General features: G+C 42.1%; 1 protein-coding gene across 2 annotated transcripts in view; it reads left to right on the top strand.

The window, feature by feature from the left end:
- Positions 1-20,865, top strand: part of LOC129707390 (solute carrier family 12 member 5-like) — a 568,649-nt gene that overhangs the window by 255,820 nt on the left and 291,964 nt on the right. The window contains exon 1 of one of the 2 annotated variants that reach the window (XM_055652388.1): positions 11,070-11,312. The exons of the other annotated variant lie outside the window; for it this stretch is intronic. Coding sequence (XP_055508363.1) covers positions 11,261-11,312 — 52 coding nt within the window. The 5' untranslated portion in view covers positions 11,070-11,260. Of the gene's footprint in view, positions 1-11,069; positions 11,313-20,865 lie in introns of those variants that run through there. 2 annotated transcript variants of the gene reach the window in all.

Below are 20,865 nucleotides of genomic sequence, written 5' to 3'. Positions count from 1 at the left end.
TATTGTTATTGTTTCACCAATAAAATTGCAATAATCAGCGATATTGATCTAATTATCAATCAGAGAATGTAGGGGAGATATTACACAATCTCTCTTCAAATATTAATCCTATCAGCCTGAGAATTAATCAAGTGATTCCACTCAGTACTGGCTGCAAGAATTATATCTTGCATGTTCGAAATGGACATTGAAGCAACACCAGGTCCAGTCTCACTCAAATTCTCATTAATTTCAGGCTGTCTTGCCATGTCTAACTTTTTCTAACAAAAATGCTTATTTTGTGCTATTTTGTTCAGATTACACCAAGGCCAGTGTTCTTTGAATCAATCACTGGTCAATTAAACACCATAAATTGCAAAGGGGTCTGTATTTCTGGCACATGATACCTATAAGACATTTGGGAAGGCTTCATTTGGGCTTGATTTTAACGAATTGTCAAATATGCCTATTTTCCACACACAAACCAACAACACCAGCCTATTTGCACAATAATATCTGGCACTGCAAGTAACTTATTCACCCTTCTTTTGCAGTTTTGCAGTAAATCCAATTGGTAATCTTCTCTGATAAGCCACTATATAAAGATAATCTTCCTGATAAACTAATATATTACATCTACATAGATCTAAAGTGTTGAAGTGCAATTCTGTGAGGACCTAAAGTGAGTATGTTGCACTTCTCCAAGATTTGAGGGGTCAAGATGCTATAGTTGTATACAAGTGAAAATATATAGTCTCCGTAAATGCACTGGTTTTCAATTTTAAAGGGACCAATGCAAACAATTAAATCTGGTGATTTACCATAGCCAATTACATTCCCCCAACCCCCAACCACATCTGACATTAACATGCCAGAGCTGGCATTCTGAATTAAGATTCCCACATTGGGGAGGTTGTCCTAGCCAGATCCACTTTGAAAGTGCAGATAGAGCAGGGACGGATTGACTGGGTAGAGTCCCACTCCATATTAATATCCAACCTATGTTTTACTGTGGAAAGAGAAAATATAGGGCTCACATTTCTGAAATACTATTAACCTCATGACTATGCTTAATTAAAAAGATTTGTTAGCATATTGAATCTTTGACTTTTTTGCAAAATATTCCAGAAGATGAATCAATTTAAAAGGCAATTTTGTTTTTTTCAATCTGTGACAGAATGTAGATATAAATACAAATACAAATAAAATTTGGAGCAGAGGAAAAATGTAACAGGTACAGGCTTGAGAGGGCTTGAACTTGCTTTCTCATTTATTGTTACGGTTGGCTCTTTTATGCCTACTTTCCCACTTGATCCTCATATCCCTTGCTTCACAGTCCAAAAATATATCAGTCTCAAGCTTCAATAAACTAATCCGCTTGGCATCCGCAGCCTTCCTCAGGGTAGTGCATTCCAAAGATTCACAGCCCTCTGAGTAAAGAATTTTTACCACATCTCAATCTTAATGGTCTCTCCCTGTGCTGAGATATGTCTCTTAGGTTTCAACTCTCCAGTTATCCATGCTCTCAATCTGTCTGAGAATCTTATTTTGAATAAAATCATCTCTCATTCCTCCAGCTTCCCATCCTTATCAAGCACTTCCCAAATGTTTAGACCTTCATTCTAGGACTTAATTAAGTGAATCTGCAGTACTCATTGGCGAGACAAGTATCTCCTTCCAGATGTGTGGTGAACAGAGCCGTACACACAATTATAGATGCACAAATGAAGCAACTTCTGTGCTGCAATCTTTTCAATAAAACCTAACCAATTTTTACTTTTAATTGCTTGTTGTATATTAACTTCATTTATTTTATATACATTTCCAGATACCTCTGACATCAACATTTACTATTTTGAAATATATGATTCTTTTTCTTTCTCCACACCAAATTCAATTTTACCTTTATTATGCCTTAACTATCTTTTTCTTTTGCCTACTCACTTAACCTGGCTATAATTATTTGCTGACTCATTTAGTTAGATATTGAATCAATTATCATCTGTTTTCTATTGGTAACTTGGATAAAACAACAATACAACCACAAGCAGGTCATACTTCTTCTTCTTGCGTATGGCGTGCACAGCCTAAAGTTGTAGGACAACTTGTTCTATTAGATCTTACTTGATTGTGCGCGCCAGGTTGATTGCATTCGTCGAAACAAGGCGGACCACGTGAAGGTTGCAATCTCCCACCCAGCAGGTCATACCGTGATTTAATTAACCGCCACCAATTTCCATCCTGCACACAAATTCACATGAGTCATCTCGGACCTCCCTCCCCTTTATTGATCTCACCGTCTCCATCGCAGGAGATAGACTATTGACTGATGTCTATTACAAGCCCACTGACTCCCAGAACTATCTCGACTACACTTCTTCCCACCCTGCTTCCTCCATGGATTCTACACCCAATTCCTCTGTCTACACCGCATCTGCACCCAAGATTAAAAGCCCTGTCCCACGGTATGAGTTCATTCCAAGAGCTCTCCCGAGTTTAAAAAATAAATCAAACTCGTGGTAAGCACGGGAAGACTCATGAAGATTTTTCAACATGTTGAAAAATGACCACGAGAGCCCTGAGTACCGACGAGTGGCCATTACTGTAAATCTCCGAGTTCGAATCAGGGCAAACTCGGGAGAGTTCTTGGAATGAACTCGTACCATGGGACAGGGCTTTAAGGGTTCCATATCTGAGATGTCCTCATTCTTTAGGGAATGGGGTTCCCATCTTCCATCATAGATGTGGAGTACCAAGGAGACACATGTGAGGGCCTCATCTATGATGGAAAATAGGAACCCGCATTCCCTAAAGAATGAGGATTTCTCGGATGTCCTGGTATGGAACACCTCATATTGGGTGCAGATGCAGTGTATCTCTGTCACAATAGAGACAGAGTCCCTCTAGCCGTTACCTTTCACCCCATCAGCCGTCGCATACAACAAATAATCCTCTGACATTTTCGCCACCTACAACGGGATCCCACCACTAGTCACATTTTCCCATCTCCACCCCTTCCACCTTCCGCAGAGGCTGTTCCCTCCACTCCCTGGTTAGCTCATCTCTTCACACCCAAACTGCCCCCTCCCCAGGCACCTTTCCCTGCAAACGCAGGAGATGCAACACCTATCCCTATACCTCCTTGCTCGACTCTGTCGTGGGATCCTGACAGTTCTTTCAAGTTAGGCAGAGGTTCACTTGCACCTCCTCCAACCTCATCTACTGTATCCGTTGTTCAAGATGTGGACTCTTATATCAAACGTAGACTGGGTGATTGTTTCGCTGCAGACCTTTGCTCAGTCTGCCTAAACCTACCTCATCTCCCGGTTGCCAAACACTTTAATTCCCCTTCCCATTCCCACACTGACCTTTCTGTCCTAGGCCTCTTCCATTGTCAGTGAGGTTAAACGTAAATTCGAGGAACAGCATCTCATATTTCGCTTGGGCAGCTTACAACCCAGTGGTATGAATATTGGTTTCTCAAACTTTAAATAACCCCTGCATTCCCTCTCTCTCCATCCTCCCCCACCCAACTCATACCAGCTTCTTTTTCTCACCTAGCAAACAGTTACAAATAGCCAGTTTCCTTCATCATCATTACTTTTTTGCATATCTTTCATTAATTTGTTCTATATCTCTCCACATCACCATCTATATTTCTCATTTCCCTTTCTCCTGACTCTAGTCTGAGAAGGCTCTCAACCCGAAAAGTCACTCATTCCTTCTCTCCAGAGATGCTGCCTGTCCTGCTGAGTTACTGCGGCATTTTGTATCTATCTGGTTTAAACCAGCATCTGCAGTTCCTTTCTTCACATACCAGCAATCAATATATAATACCGATAGATCAAATGAATGCCTGTTCCAATTGTAACCGTGGATGGTGGCTAGTACAGCCTGACATTTTTTTGAGAGGGAGTGATCTATATTTATTTCATTGCTGCACACCTGTAGGGGCAAGTTCCTGCCAGGATCTTCCCACGATGGACCCAACAGTCCTCCTGATGCCCTCTTGGCACATCTCACATGGGCATGTGTGAAAGGACCAGATTGCTCTGAGGCAGCATAGACTCAAGAGGTTGAATGGCCTTCTTCCACATCATGAGGGAATGTGAGGTATGGGAAGAATTTCCTGATGCTATGTTTTCAGAAAACGTGACACCATAACCCTGAGCAAATCTTCACAGCGAGACATTTTCAGTCATTGGGACTGGCTGGTTTCATCGTTTATATTTCCTCATCACATAGAAGGAGGGCCATTTTGCTTAAAGCCCTTGTGCAGTCAGAGCAAATCCATTCCCTGACTGGTTTTCTTTGTAACCTATTCTCCCCACTTTCTCATCAACTCCCTCCAGATTCTACAACTCACTAGCCTACTAAGGGCATACTACCAGGCACATGTCCTTGGACAGAGGGAAGAAATTGAACCAAATGAGGAAAACACAGGTTGTCACAGGGAGGGTATGAAAGCTCAAGGCAGGCAGCACCTGAGGTCAGGTTTGAACCCAAGTAGCCGGAGATGCGAGGCAGAGCTCCACAAGCTGTGCCATGGGAGACACAGACCATGCTTTCTTTTTTCTGGCTCCTGATGTCAGTTAACATTTTGACAAAATTTGCGGAGTACTGAAATCTCACATGTATCGTGGAATCATGGAGGAAAATCCTACTGGTTTCCTGTAGGTGCAGAGACTTCCTTGTGGTGAGCTGTGTGCTGGATAATCATAAGACAGAAAATGGAGCTGGAGGGTGAGCAGCAAGGACACCCATACCTGGGTGGTCCCACAGCAGAACACAGAGGGTGGATGAGGCAAGACAACTACATTAAGCTGGCTGTTGGAGGGCATCTCTCCTCAGCATCCACAAATTCATCTCCCAGATGAGGAGAGAAAGCAGGTATTGTCTGGGTGGGAGACATATTTCTCACGTGGTGTTAACAAAATTGTGGGCCCAGTACAAGCTCAGCCTGACATTTTTTGAGAGGGAGTGATCTATATTTATTTTATTGCTGCACAGAGTGGAATTGGAGGGGCAAGCTCTTGCCAGTATCCTCTCACAATCAACCCAACAGTCTCACAGCTGATAATGTTTAGATGTCGTTCACTTATTTCTTCTGCAGACTCCCTCTCCTCCATGGCAACCACAGTGTGTGTTGCCGCTGCCTGTCGTGGTGAGTGGGCCTACAAGGACTAATGCCCTTCCCTTATTACAATGTCACAGCTGTGTAGATTAAGTGTGATTCCCTTTGGCACTGTGCAGGTTCCATTTTAGCCCAGGTTACAGAATTTTAAAGGACCACAACACTCTTTTTGGCTAATCTAGCAAGGATCCAACAGACAAAAAAACAAGTTATAAGCTTAAGTCACAACTAAATTTCCCAACTCACTTTTCAATAACAGCAAACATTAATATATTTTCCGTCTTTTCATCTAATTAACATAATCTCAAAATAGCTTTGGACTCAGAATTAATTTTGACACCCACAACTTGCCAGACTGAAAATAACCCTGGCAGCGTATCTGTCTTTCAACCAATTCTCCGTCCATAGTTTTCACGTTTTAAATTATTCTCGTGTTTTTTCCCCATTATCTTGCTGAAGAATATTTTGTATAAAACTTTGTAAAATGTTACCATATCCATTCTTTCATGTACCACACTGCTAATTACATTCTCAGGAAGCTCTTTCACATTTGTTGAAAGGATGTTACCTTTCACTTTCAGAAAAAGTATGCTGACTTTTCCTAATCATCATAATTTTCTCAGTGTTAACAGATCTTTTCTTGTGGATTACAATATTTCCCCCACAAACAGACCATACTAACTGGTCGGCTGCACATTGCGTACAACCTACCACTCCACTTGTGCCATTCCAGATTTAGGGAATTATAGAAGATCACCGCTAATACATCCGCAATCCCTAAAGCTACTTTTTAGAACTAGGATGTCGGCCAAGTTTGGGGATTTGTTGGTTTTCATGACCTTTCATTCCCTCCTTACTTTCTACTTCCCAATATTAATTATTTGACGCTCCACCCACTGTTTAGTTCACCACTATTTGGGGTGCATTTGATCTATACTTTATCGTGAAAATTGATCCAAAATAGTAGCTACTTTAAGCCACTTCTTTATTCTCCACTATTATATAATTATGCTTTCAAAGCCCCTGGAATTCTTATCACTACCCACTTCCTTTTAAAAAGTTTTTTTATTTTTTAATATTCTATTCTAGTTTATGCATATTATGCCAGAGTGAGGACCACCGTAAATTGGAGGAGCAGCACCTCATATTTATTATTTATTTTGGACATCGACTTCTCTAATTTCAGGTAGTCCCTACTTTCTCTTCACCTTCTCAGCTCTCCCTCAGCCCACTGTCTCCATAGATGCTGCCTTACCTACTGAGTTTCTCCAGCATTTTTGTCTACCTTCGATTTTCCAGCATCTGCAGTTCCTTCTTAAACATCCTTTAATTCTATGATCTCTAGTCATAGACTCTCCCACTAGTGGAAACATCCTCTGCACATCCACTCTAGCCAAGCCTTTCACTATTAGGTAAGTTTCAATTTCTATAGTTAAGTTGTTCTATAGACTTCACTTTTCTTTATTAATTTTTAACTTCTCACTGACTTCCCCCAAGTTCTTTCATTTAAGGTTTTATCATTTGCAACTGGTTCCGTATCTGTTCATTTCTCCCAACACTGATTGAGTCTAACTGGATCTCACAGCAATAAAATAGGTTCCACTGTACAGGTGCCTGGGTCTCAAGAGTGAAAATATCTGTCTCTCATCCTTCTCTTTGATCTATGCATTCAGCTCACTGCTCTATGTGTCACACTGATAATTTATGCAAGGCTTGGCAAACAATCCAGTGAACCTGTCAAGTAATTGTTCGGCTTTGGATTTTAATTTGGCCCAGCTTCTCAGATTCATTTAGCAGTCATCATACCTACCTTTACCTAAAGAGGAGACACAGAGACTGCAGATGCTGGCGTACCAACCTAAAATGCCAACTGTCCATTTCCCTCCATAGATGCTGCCTGACCCCCTGAGTTTCTCCAGCAGATTGTTTGTTGCTCTAGCTCCAGATAAATTAGTTTTCAATTGGTCCATGACAAGAGGATCCTCAATCTCACACTTCTATTTCCAGATGCAACGAACCCCAACTATTACCTAACCCTCTTGCTGGTGAGCAATGAAGGATTTGTGACTCTAGTTTCGTATCTATCCCATTTGCATGTTCCTTCTCGCCTCTCCCAGTATCAATGGTCTCCAGTACACAATATAATTATGCCTGTTCCACTGCGGGGACATAATTTGCGAGTTTAGAAGAGTTTGCGCTCGACTCAAACTCGCAGTATGGTCGACACGTGGTCCTAGGAGGTCATTGTAACTCTCCTTCATGTTCGAGGGAAGTTCCCGCATACTCGCGGCCTGGTTTGGTCGAGGAAAAATTTTCAGCATGCGAGTCAAAATTGGTCGGCATGGTCCTTTTGAACTTGTAGTGCAGTCGCTATGTAGTTATAGGCAGTAGAGGTAGCCATAGGCAATCACCTTTGCTGACCAGGCATTTTACTTGGCTCATTGGAGTTTTCAGAACCAAGGAAAACCGACCGGTAATGTTAAATACCCGCTAAACTATATTAAAAGTTGTCTGGCATCTTAAAAGTGTCTCATCTCCTTCTCCCCCCCCCCCCCCCTTCTCCCCCCTCTCTCCCCCTTCTCCCCCCCCCCCCCCCTCGCTCCCCCCTCTCCCCCCCCCTCTCCCCCGCCTCGCTCCCCTTCTCCCCCCTTCTTCCCCCTCTCTCCCCTTCTCTCTCCCTCCCCCCCCCCCTAAAGGACTTACCGTAACTGTGCCAGCCGTCTTTTACCTTCCTGTTCATCACGGGTGTGAATTTCAGAGAGCGCTCCCCCGCTTTCCCTGGACCCCGCCTTTGCGATGTGTTTTTGTTTGTGTGTGTGTGTGTGTTTGTTTTTGTGTTTTTTTGTTTTTGTGTGTGTTTGTGTTTGTTTGTGTGTGTTTGTGTTTTTTTTTGTGTGTGTGTGTGTTTTTTTGTGTGTGTGTGTGTGTGTGTGTGTGTGTGTGTGTGTGTGTGTGTGTGTGTGTGTGTGTGTGTGTGTGTGTGTGTGTGTGTGTGTGTGTGTGTGAATCACACTCGCACCTGTGCTGACGGTCAATCTAGCTCGTGGTTTCATCGCTGACGGTCGATCCAGCTCGAGGTTTTTCAGGCGAGTGCCCTCGAGCTAGAAGGTCGAAAACAGTTGCTGAAAAGTCTAGTTACTGGGACAGGCCCTTAAAGCCTAATTGGTCTCAAACATACAGCCAGCAAGATCCTTGCATTAGTGGCGAGATGTCTCAGGTCGTGAATCACACTCACACCTGTTGCTAACCATAAAGGAAACCCTAAGCTGTTATCAAACACTAAATGGGGTGATTGGTTCTTGGGGATGGGTGTTGGCAAGAGGAGGAAGATGGAGGGAACTGAGACATTGAGTTGCCCTGTGATAGTAAAAGATGAATCGCAGGGCAGAGAGTTGACAATTGGACGGTAAGCATTATCTCAGCTCCTGAGCTCCAAGTTTTCAATTGTCTGAAACCTTCACATGAGAGCCCATCCCCACTGCTCTTCCATCCTTCCTTACCTGCCTAATGCTGTTGGACAGGAACCAAGAGGGAAAAAAATGGATCAAGATCCTGTTATTGAATATGTCCAGACCTCTGCACCCCTGAACTGGTTGTTTCCTCTATACCTATGGACATCAACACTGTTAGTTTACTTCTTTCTCCACATTGCTGATTAATAGACAAAATACTCTTCAATATTTTCCTTCACTGTGGAGGTTTTGAAGGGACCTAATTGAAGTGATCCTGATGGGTAATGACAAGCTGGATATGCAGTGGCCGTTTTTGCCTGTTTCAACTTGTGGGATAATCTAGAACTGTTTAAAAATAAGGATTGCCAACTTAAACCAGCTGAGGTAAAATTCCTTTGCTCTTTGCTATCATGAGTCTTTGGAAGTCTTTGCCTCAAAAAACGGAGAAAGCAGAGTGTTTGAATATTTTAAAGTTAGAAGTGGAATGATGAGTGATTAGCAAGGGAGTGGATTAGATTGCAATTGCCTGGAATCACCACAGGGAAGCACATCTCTTACCTCTTCCTGCTCTTTTCCATCCCTGCATGCCAACCGAACTTTGGGAGGCACAGTGGCACAACTAGTGGAACCACAGCATCACAACTCAAGAGGCGCAGGTTCTATCCTAATCTTGGGTGTTGTCTGAGTGGAGTTTGCATGCTCTCCCTGTAACTACATGGACTTCCCCTGGATCTTCTGGTTTCCTCCCACATCCATGAGATCTACTGGTTTGTAAACTCTGCCCGGGATGAGTGGTAGAAACTGGGGGAGTTGACGTGAATATAGGGAGAATAAATTGGGATTAATGCATAAATTAAGGTAAATGCTGGTTGTCATTGTGAATTTGATGAGCCAAACAGTCTGTGTTTGCGCCGTTTATCTCTATGGCTCTATGAAGGGTTACTGGGGATATATAGAATGCAGAAGTGAGATTACAATCAGATCAGCCATGTTCTTGTTAAATGATGGAGCTGGTTTGAGGGGCAGAGTAGCCTCTCCTGCTCCTCATTTTTTTTGTTGTGTTCAGTATCCCAGACATTTCAGTTGCATTTCTCAAAGACATGAATTTGACAATGGTGAATAGTTCACTTCTTATAGTACAGGTACTGACAAGTCTTGTTCTTTGGCACAGCAATTGCTGAAGTTTGGAGTATTCTCAAGCAAAGCATAGGAAGGCTTATTTTATATGGGGGCTTTCATGTCCCTTTACAGCCAGTACAATGATTACAAAATATGGCCACCATTGTATAGATGGAAAATATTGTGGCCACAGCAAGCTCAAACAAAAACCAATGTGTACTGAACAGATAATACATTTAGTAATAATAGTTGATAAATAAATGTTGGGTGGGGTTTCTCCCCTCCTCTTCTCCAATATGGAGCCATGTGAAGTGAGATAAACATTTCATCTAAAGAATTACACCACTGATAATGCAATCTCCACCTTGCTACTATGCTGAAGAGCCTGCTATTTGAGTTTCACTTGCTGGGGTATTAATGAGTCTTATTGTTAGTGCAGTCATGGTTAGAGTTTGAAGCATCCTCAACTAGCGATTTTTGAGTTATAATCTCTGGATTGGGACAAACCAAAAATCTTTAGCTCAGTCGCAAGACTGCAATAAATCTAATCGTAACTTTCAAACTAATTGAAGCCATAAACTAGAAGCATCTCTGAAACACAGCCCTGTGGGACAAACACCTACCTACCGTTTGCACCGCCTTTGGAAACAGAGAGTTCTGTGATTAATAAGATTCATTTTTCATTCATTGCAAGATACGCTGAAATACATTTAATATTACAATTATCATTAATAATCTGAATAATTGCAAAATATTGCAGGGTAGCTCAAGGTAGTCAGGTAGAATAGTGAAGTTGAGAAATATTTTCCCCTCTCCCCTGTCGGATTTCTTCCTCACAATTACCAGCGCTGCCCTAGATGTGTTCACACTTTTAGCTTGCTTTCAAGGTGCCTTTTCAACAATAAACACAGGAAAATATCCTAACTGTAAGATTTAGGTAAATGTTGGTGCTGGAGAATCTTCGGCAGCAGTAGTCTAGGGAGGGTTAATATCTATTTTTCAATTCTACAGCATGCTGCGTGCAGCCCCATTTGTACACATTGCTACTGTTCGAAAGGATGCTGTTAATCATAAACCAATTTTCTGAAATACAAATCAGGCTGCCTTTTGTTAGACCCACTCCATTTCACATAAATATTAATCCTGCTATTTTACCAGGACATGGTTTTTTCTTCCCTATTTATCATTTGTATTTCATTATGCTGTAGTGTGTAACACCGTTGGTTCAGAATGTGAAAAAAAAAGGTGCCCTAGGGCTTCTGTGGAAAGCCCTGCCTCCGTCCTCCTCCCCCTCACCACCTCTCGCTGCCCCCCCCCCCCCCCCCCCCCCCTCAGCACATACACACACAGATAATGCCTTGTGCATACATGATGACTTCAGTCAGCTTGAGCTTGCTGCTGTCGTGTGTGCTGAGACGCTCTGCAGTGCAGCCTCCTCTTCTGTTTGGTGGATAGAGAGAGGGACCTGACTGCAAGCTGAAGGCTCTGGTCCTTTTCCCCAGTCAACAGCAACCCCTCCACCCTCCCCCTCCCACCTGCCCCCCCTTATATTGAACCACAACCAGCTGGGAAAACAATGATCAATAATTTGAACGAATGTGATGATGGTGATGGTGGTCCAAACCAGGGTAAGTACTGGCATTCTGTCTTGTTGCTTCATGTTAAATATTGCTCTGTGCGTGCATGTGTCAGAAGATAGAATTACAGAGAGAGAGAGAGAGAGAGAGAGAGAGATAGAGAGAGTGAGAGTGTGTATGTGTGTGAGAGACAGAGAGAGAGAGAGAGAGTGTGAGTGAGTGCGGGATCGACAGAGACAGCAAGCTTGTGATGTGCTTCCCTACTGTATTACAGTATTCATGGTTACAATGTTAAGGTCCGTCTGCAGTGCTGGAATGTGTAGCAGTGACTGAGGGTGCAACCAAATGTCCTTTTGACATGCTGTCACTGTTTCGGATTAAGCAGATTGTTGTATGGTGCAGATACACCACAGCGGAGGCAGGGTGACAGCTGTGATTCTTTGATGTGAAGGATTCAGTGGGGCTAACTACACGACTCCTGCTGATCGTTTGCAACCTTTGCCTTTCTCTCTGTCTGCTTCTCGAGGTTTATAATTGGGGGTCACTTTAGGGACTGTAAAAGTGCCCTCCAAGGCTGAAGTGACAGATTCCTTGAGTCAAAATCTTCAAGTTGCCCCTTAACACTAAATCATAGACAGGAATAGGGGGTGAGGGGAGGGGGCTGTTGAGGATAACTACGTAAAGCTTAAGAGTGTGTTGCGGATTTCAGAGGCTTAATGATAAATCTGCCATTTAGTTTCCAAGAGGAGAATCGGTACAGAAATCTGCTTTGTTTTAAGCTGTTAAGTGCTTAAAATAAAATGACTGGATGTGGGTCTGCAAAATGTGTTTCTTATTTAAGCTGGCCATAGTGTGGAAGTGCTGCAGTGTTTTTAAATGCCGCCTCTGCAGCGTGTGATTGGTAATAGCAAAAATGTCGAAACATACTTAAATGACAAACAATAAAACCCAATGCTAAATCGTTGTGTTGGTCTGTTTGATAGCAAGAGGTGTTGCGACTGAACACCGAAATAGTTTTTGATATTCTCCCTCCACCAAAAAAAAACCATGTACCTCTTGCAAGCTATTTCTTCAAGGGTGTTCCGTTAGCAGTTATCAGATGTAGTAATAATCCTGCAGCGTTTAAACATTTCTGCTACAATGTAGTCACATGTAAAATCTTACAAAATGAGGTCCCGATTATGGAATTCTATGTTAGATACTAAAGACCTTGATAAGGATTCAGTAGGTTTTGAATGGGCTCCCCTGGAGGATATCATCAGGAGTCCTTTGGTTACCTGCCTTAGGAAATCCCCTATTACTGCATCATATAACAAGGTGACTACCTTTATGTAACAAGACTCTGGGATGAAGTGATATAGATTTGTGACACAGGTTGTGTGTGATACTTGACGCTAGATCATAGTGTCAATGTGTATATTTTCTGGCATTCAGTCTGATGCGGAATGATATGAGCTACCTCGGCATTTACATTCTGGTCTGTTTTAATTTGTTTGTGTAACAACAATTTGGCATTAAAATCTTTATTTGGAAACTGCATAACAGTACGTTGTGTAATATTTCCATGAAACTAGGTCATTCACCAGAATTTCAAATTTAACTAGATGTGGATATTCAGTTAAAGTTGGATTCAACATTCTGTCTTTTGCCTTCCTATGTTAGAATAACGAATAGGAGAATGTCTGATTAGAATGGTATGCCCGATGGATGAGGATTAAGATGCGTAGACAGTGTCGGATCGTTTTACTAGCACAGGCAGACGCAGCCTCCTGTAAGGCAGCTTGGCAGTGGTTACACACCTGTGACTGCATTCACATTGCTGGACATGTAATTGTGCACGCACCCGAATGTCACCACAAATGCAGATGCTACAGACACAGTGGTGGCAGGATCGTGGTCACCATGCCTGATCACTTTGGGTAATGAGCTTCCTCCCAGCTGAAATCAAGAGGTGTGGAAACAGGTTGGCTCATGGCATGGACTGCGGCAGAAGACACATAAAGAGCAAACATAGAGGAAGTCACAATGCAATTTATAATATTGGTCAGGGGGTGGGGAGGGGGGTGTTCGATGCTGAAGAGTTCTGTTGAATTGCAGAAAACGAATCAATTTTTGATTTCTCGAAAGGTCCCACTTGCTGCAAAGATGTCCATCTTTCACCATCCACAGGCTGCATGCAATGTTCCCCGTCAATGCTGATTAAATTACAAACTATCACAGCACATTACAGCAAGATAACCAGGTGCAAGGTTGCAGAGTCTTGGCACAAAGAACAAACTAAATCTTCACTGAATGCTTCACATGAACTTGAATATTTTGGCAATTATCTGAAGAAGCATCCAGCCATTTTCCTGAGATGTAAAGTAGTTATTTTGCATTTGGAATGTTAACGTTTCAGAAATAAAGAAATAATTTTTTATTACCACCAATGCACAATCTCTCTGCACAACCACAGCAAAGATCAGGAACTTCGTCTAAAGGGAGTGCAAATGGGTTTGGTCCCAAAATGGAATTAATATCTCAAACTCATATTATCTTTTATTTTAGCCATCTGCAATTTTAAAAACAAATCCTGTTTCTATCAACCTTCAGAAGTGCATCAGCTCAGAGTAGCCATTTTGCATTTCAAAGAGGCATCAAGGTCAAATTCCTTTGAATTCATTCTGATTATTACTGTCACTCCACTGCAGTCAGGAGTGATAGCTTGGATAAGGCTGAAGACCCAGATCTGCGTGGTCTTTAATAGTCTTAGAAATCCCAACAGGCTTTCCAAGAATGAAAGTCTTTAATCAGGCTTTTGCAGTCAGTCATTTCAAAAATGTCTTGTACAAGCAATTGGTTCTTGTTTTTGTAACATTTCCCATTTGTCATGCCATGAGAACCAGAACAAAGAAGCAGATATGTTGAATGGACATCAATATAGAGGCATCTAGACAGATGAAATGGGCATCACTGGTGGGATCCAGACTGAGAAGCAATCTGGACCATTACAGCAATTCGACAGTACCATAAGAATTAGATCTGATAACTCCAATTTATGCAGGTTATTTACATGAAGAGATAGGTTGCACAGTCTAACTGTTGCGTGAAATATTTTAGAGGGATTGGTGATGTGGGAGGCCTGGCAAGAATCCCATGTACTGAATGTCTGTTTGGCTCCTGAATTGTACACTTCTCTGATCTTACCTCAATTTGAAAGCTCTAACACCATTATGACTCTGATCGCTGATATCTGAATGGTCGGATTGGACACAGTGATCGGAGTGTTCTACCACCTTGAGTGTGACCTCCTATGAAATATTGTCAACTGCATTGGCTAATCCAACATGTTGTTGACAATGGTGAGTGGACATTTTGTTCAGTGTGCTTTGTGGAAATCGAAAGATCTCTGTTTCCTTCCCCTAGTCTGTTATTCACAGTGTAAATGTGTTGTCATTTATCAAAATTTGACGTTATTGTTTCATCGACATATCATTTGTCTAATTCATTCTGCTGTTTGCCTGGTGGCAACCATTCATCCACCTTTATCTTTAACTGTATTTCTGGCCAATTTCCAGTACAGGCCAGAGAATGTTACCAAGAAATTGTCACAGTCGAATTACTAAGCTAAGGAGCGTCCCTCTGGTATTCTACTTGCTCTCCCTGTTATGGCATGATTCCCTAATTGTTTCATTGTTTGCTTCAAGTTTATTGTCATTGTAACTATTACTTGAGACTCTCTACCTTTTATTAGGTGCCAGAACCATTCCCAAGAATTCTATTAAACACAACTACTTTGACTTTAATTATTAGCCTATTTTAAACATTGTCAATTTTACTTTGAAATTAGACTTTTACCATATATTAAACATTTCTATAATGGTTGCCATTCCTCATGAATATTAATGCGGCCAAATTTATTAATTCTGATAATCATAAGATTTATTACTGAGCATTGATTCCACTGCACTATCTAGGACTGAAATTAGATTGGTATATCTGCACCTGTTTATGTTCGCCTTTGTACTGGTTGATTGGCAATGCTTCCCATTTTCTCCTCCCACACCGTTACGACTTTTCTCCACTGCCCATTCTTCCTCATGAGGAGCTTCAGTGCTTCACAAATTGCATGCAGTCTTTCTTAGCACTCTGGAATTCCCATTATACAATCTTGGCCATTACCTATCCTGATTTGTTTTCCCAATCATGGACTTTCATCTCTTTCAATTTAACTGTTGTTAATGCATCAATCCATGACAGCCTTGCTGGAATGACAACCATATGGTCCTATCTTCACACCAAGAAAACTCTCCATCATAATATGTTACAGTACCACAATGCTAAATGGACTCATAACAGATCTGGCAGCTAAAAACTGGATAGCCATGAAGTGACATCAGCAGCAGTAGAAATGTATTCCACCATATTATCTTTATCTTTAATTATCTTTAACCTAATGCCTCGTAATATTCCGCCATTCCACTGACAATCAGATCAGAAGCTGTAAAGTTGCAACACAGGTGTACAAACAGGTGTGCTAACCAGAAAGTGTAGTTTGCAAAACTAAACAACGTCACAACCAATGGATCAGATTGATGCTCTGAAGTTTAGTCATATCTCGTTATGAATGATAATGGGCGGTTAAACAGTGATCAGGAAAGGATGTATGTGAATGGCCATAGTGCCAGCAACCACATTCATCAGAAGTATCTAATGGATGATCCATCTTGTATTACTCCTGTGATCATCAGAATCTGGCCTCTCTGTAAAATTACAGGATACAGGAAGGTCTTTGGAACATGCAATCGTCAGCTATCTAACTGAAGACCCATGCTCCAGAACCGCCTGTATCTCTGTTCCAGCACAGTTACAGCACTGGCAGCAAGTTGATAAGTTGGAAATGTGTCCGGGTATTTCTTATCCACAGAAAATAAGAAAAATCCTAGGCAACTAATTACTGCCCAGTCAGTCTACACTCAATCATCAGCAAAGTGATAGAAGATTTAAATGATAATGCTGTCACACACCATTTATTCACCAGCACCCAAAACATTCCAATGCACTAAGGAAGATAGCTGAAGCTATTTGATGATGGGGATTTGCTATAGAGATTCCCTAGGCCCCACCTTCAGCTGCTTCATTAATGTCCATCCATCCGTCATGAGATCAGAAGTGAGGATGTTTGCTAATGATACACAATGTTCAGTTACATTCACAACTCCTCAACAAATGAAGCCATCTAAGGCTGCCTTCATCAAGACTGAGACAATAATCAACTGGTAGACAACCAGTAATATACATACCAAAAAACTACTGTGTGAAATGTACCACATACCCTTGATTTTAATTGGCATGACCATCATTGAATCATTCCACATCAATCTCCAGGGTTAACATTGACCAGAAACTCATCTGGACTAGCTAGTTAAATATAGTTACAAGAGCAGATAAGAGTCTTGGTATCCTGCAGTGAGGGGCTCAGCTCCTTTCCACTGTCTGTGTGCATGTCAGAGATGTGATGGAGTCTTTATGTTTGTTTGAATGCATGCCAACTGAATTTTGAAAGCTGCCCACTTGACTAGTACTCTCACCATAACTCGTCTTTCCACCACTGTCATAGTGCATACTATCAATAAATGTACTGCAGCTCCTCCTTTAGAATATTTTCTCAAATCTCTCAAATCCCCAACCACTATCTCTGAGAGTATATACTTGGTCACAGAACATCATTTATTAATGCTAGGTCTAGATCCTGGAAACTAATCCAACTAACTTGTTTGTACTTTCTCCAACTGGATTGCAATGGTTCAACATGGACACTCAATGGCAAGTTGAGATGGGCTATAAATATATAACTGGTAACAGATTTTAAGATAGACAAAAGTGCTGAAGAAACTCAGCGGGTGAGGCAGCATCTATGGAGCGAAGGATATAGGTAACGTTTCAGACGAAACCCTTCTTCAGACTGATATGGAGGGGTCTTCCAAAACGTTTTCAATAGGTCATGTCAGGGCGGGGAGAGGCTGAGGGGTGCCCAAGAGGAATTGCCCCGAAGGGGGAGGTGGGAGTTTTGCAGACTGATATAGGGGGGGGGGATGGAGAAGAAAGGAGAAAGGAAGAGGAGGAGCCAGAGGGCTGAGGGAACACTGACAAGGGGCGGAGACAGCAAGGGCTACCGGAAATTGGAGAAGTCAATGTTCATGTCGCTAGGGTGCAAATTGCCCAAGCGGAATATGAGGTGCTGCACCTCCAATTTCTGGTGGTGTTCACTCTGGCCATGGAGGAGGCCCAGGACATAAAGGTCAGATTCGGAATGGGAGGGGGAGTTGAAGTGCTGAGCCACAGGGAGATCAGGTTGGTTAATGCGGACTGAGCGGAGGTGTTCGGCGAAACGATCGCCAAGCCTACGCTTGGTCTCACCGATGTAGATCAGCTGACATCTAGAGCAACAGATTTTAAGATGAGAGCTAGAGTCATAGAGAGATACAGCATAGAAGCAGGCCCTTCAGTCCAACTTGCCCAGACCGGTCAACATCTCCCAGCTACACTGGTCTCACCTGCCCGTGTTTGGCCCATATCCCACCAAACCTGTCCATCCAGCTAATATCTACAATAGAGATTGCATTCAAGTTTGGATTGGAAATTGTACATTGAGTGGCCATTTTATTCTTGGATCCCATGATACAAAATGTGGGAAGTTCCACCTTATCAAATGAACTGAAAACAAATCTGGGCTATTGACAAGTGAAGTAAACATAAGATTAAAATTCTCTCTTGGGCTATCTAAAAAAGGATAGCAAAACTGTAGGCATTGTTTCACTTATAATTGTACTTGGGTGTATGCTTAATAGAGTTATATATTCCAACAATTTGGGTGAATATGCAAGTTATTCCACCATCTTGGGAAGAAATAAAGTGATTATTGCACACAGCAAAATTAATTTGACAATGATTGCCTTTTTGGTGAATCGTCATGATAATTAACTAAACCATTCCTCATGTGCGATTTTGTTATCATATGCTTAGATATACAACATGTAATTAAAGTCCTATCCCATTAAGGTGTGACAATTGGTAATAGTGTTTATTTTTGTCCCAATGGTTAATATTCCATATGATTTTACCCTTTGTTTTGCTCAGTTAAATATAGTTCAAAATATAAAACTAAAAATGTCGGAAATACTCAGCAAGTCAGGTGGTATCTGTGTAGAGAGCAAACAGTTAACGTTTCAGTTTGACAAAGGGTTATTTTCAGTTTTGTTTCAGATTTCCAGCATCTGCAGTGTGCTGCTTACATCACTCCTTATGTTTACAGAACTGTGATATTGGAATTTTACCAATGGGATCAGAAAGACATAATTAGCACAGTGAAAAGCCATTATCAGGTGTAATATTTGGCTCAACAATGTACTTGTTACTGCAGCATAGTTGTAATAATTGTGCTGCAGTTGACTGTTATCCCCTCCTGTTTTTTTACGCCCACCGATTCATATAAGCAAATGTTTGTGGTGGTTGTATTTTTGAAGCAAGGCACAGCACGGTGATTCAATAATGGTGATATTATCTCTCCAGAAAAAAGAACCCATAAAGATGATGGAGAATTAATATTTCCCCAACCACAGGCTCCTCGCCCACCTTAACCTACATGTATGTCCCCTTGCATTCAAAGGAGCTTACTAATAAACTCACTCATTCTGTGCCTAAATTGAAAAAGACGACTCCTCTCTCCATAGGGCATCCAGGTCCCAGTTCTTTCCTCATCTCTCATCCTGGATGTTATACTGTTCATCCACATCTTACATTTTTCTGCTGTTTGGTAGAATTATACAACATGTGGCTGCTTAACTTAGCCCCAAGCTATATATTTGTTCTGAGTGAATAAACAAATTAAATGATTTTATATAAATATTATATGGAGAGTCATGTCATAGAGCATGGAAATATGTCCTTCAACCCAACTTGCCCATGCAAACCGAGATGTCCCATCTGCACTAGTCCCACATTCCCACATTTTGCCCATATCCCTCTAAACCTTTCCTATCTATTTATTTAACATAGAAACATAGAAACATAGAAAATAGATGCAGGAGGAGGCTATTCGGCCCTTCGAGCCAGCACCGTCATTCATTGTGATCATGGCTGATCGGCCCCTATCAATAACCCGTGCCTGCCTTCTCCCTATATCCCTTGACTCCACTAGCCTCTAGAGCTCTATCTAACTCTCTCTTAAATCAATCCAATGACTTGGCCTCCACTGCCCTCTGCGGCAGGGAATTCCATAAATTCACAACTCTCTGGGTGAAAAAGTTTTTTCTCACCTCAGTCTTAAATGACCTCCCCTTCATTCTAAGACTGTGGCCCCTGGTTCTGGACTCGCCCAACCTTGGGAAAATGTTTCCTGTATCTAGCTTGTCCAGTCCTTGCATGGAACTCGTTATGATCTCAGAAAATCACAAAGTGTTCACTACTAATGATTCCAAACTGTAGCACAGGTAGTTCAGCTTTCTCACAGCTCCAATGACCCGGGTTTAATGATGATCTCGGCTGTGTCTCCGTGGAATTGACACATTCTCCCTATACCAGTGTTTAATAATAATAATAATCTTTATTGTCATTGTACAAGACAACAAAATTTTGTTGGAGCAGTCCTCCAGCTGCACAGGAATATGAGTATAAAAATACGTTTAAAAAATAACTATTAAAAAAATTAGACTCTAAACATATAATAGTATGGGCGGGTGTGTGAGAGAGAGGGGGGGAATCAGTGTGGGAGGGGGATAGAGTTCAGTAGTGTCACAGCTCTATGGTAGAAGCTGTTTTTTAGTCTTGTAGTGCGGGCGCTCAGTGTCCTGTATCGTCTTCCTGAGGGCAGGGGGGTGAAGAGGCAGTGTCCAGGGTGTGTGCTGTCTCTAATGATGCCCTTGACCCTCCGGATGCAGCGGGTCCGGTAGATGTCCTCCAGTCTGGGGAGCTGGGTGCCAGTGATCCTCTCAGCAGTCTTAATGACGCGTTGGAGAGCTTTCCTGTTCTCTGCGGTGCAGCCAGAGTACCATACTGTGATGCAGTATGTGAGAACTGACTCGATGGCTGACCTGTAGAAGCTCACCAGCAGCTGTTGTGGGAGACGTGCCCTCTTCAAGCACCTCAGGAAGTGAAGCCTTTGAAGTCCTTTCTTGGCCGTCGCCGTGATGTTGACGGTCCAGGTCAGGTCGTGGCTGATGTTGACCCCGAGGTACCTGATGTTCTGCACAGCCTTAAGAAGGAACTGCAGTCACTGGAAAATCGAAGGTAGACAAAAGTGCTGGAGAAACTGAGCGGGTGCAGCAGCATCTATGGAGCGAAGGAAATAGACAACGTTTCGGGCCGAAACCCTTCTTCAGACTGAAGAAGGGTTTCTATAGCACTGTTGGCTTTCCTGGGTGCTCTGATTTACTCCCACATCACAAGAGCACACTTTAGCACACAATTAGGTACTGTAAATTCTCACTGGTCTGGCTGGAAAGTAGATGATCAGACTGGTGCTAATGGCCATATAAAAGCAAATAGTTGCAGGGAAATGAATGGGGAAAGGTACTGAGATAGCTTACTCTGAGAACCAGTGATGGCCAAATGGCCTCCTTCTGCA

Source organism: Leucoraja erinacea, chromosome 21 (assembly GCF_028641065.1).
Source record: "Leucoraja erinacea ecotype New England chromosome 21, Leri_hhj_1, whole genome shotgun sequence".
Lineage (NCBI taxonomy): Eukaryota > Metazoa > Chordata > Chondrichthyes > Rajiformes > Rajidae > Leucoraja > Leucoraja erinaceus.
The sequence above is the reverse complement of the archived record's forward strand: the minus strand, read 5'-3'. Positions and strand labels throughout refer to the sequence as shown.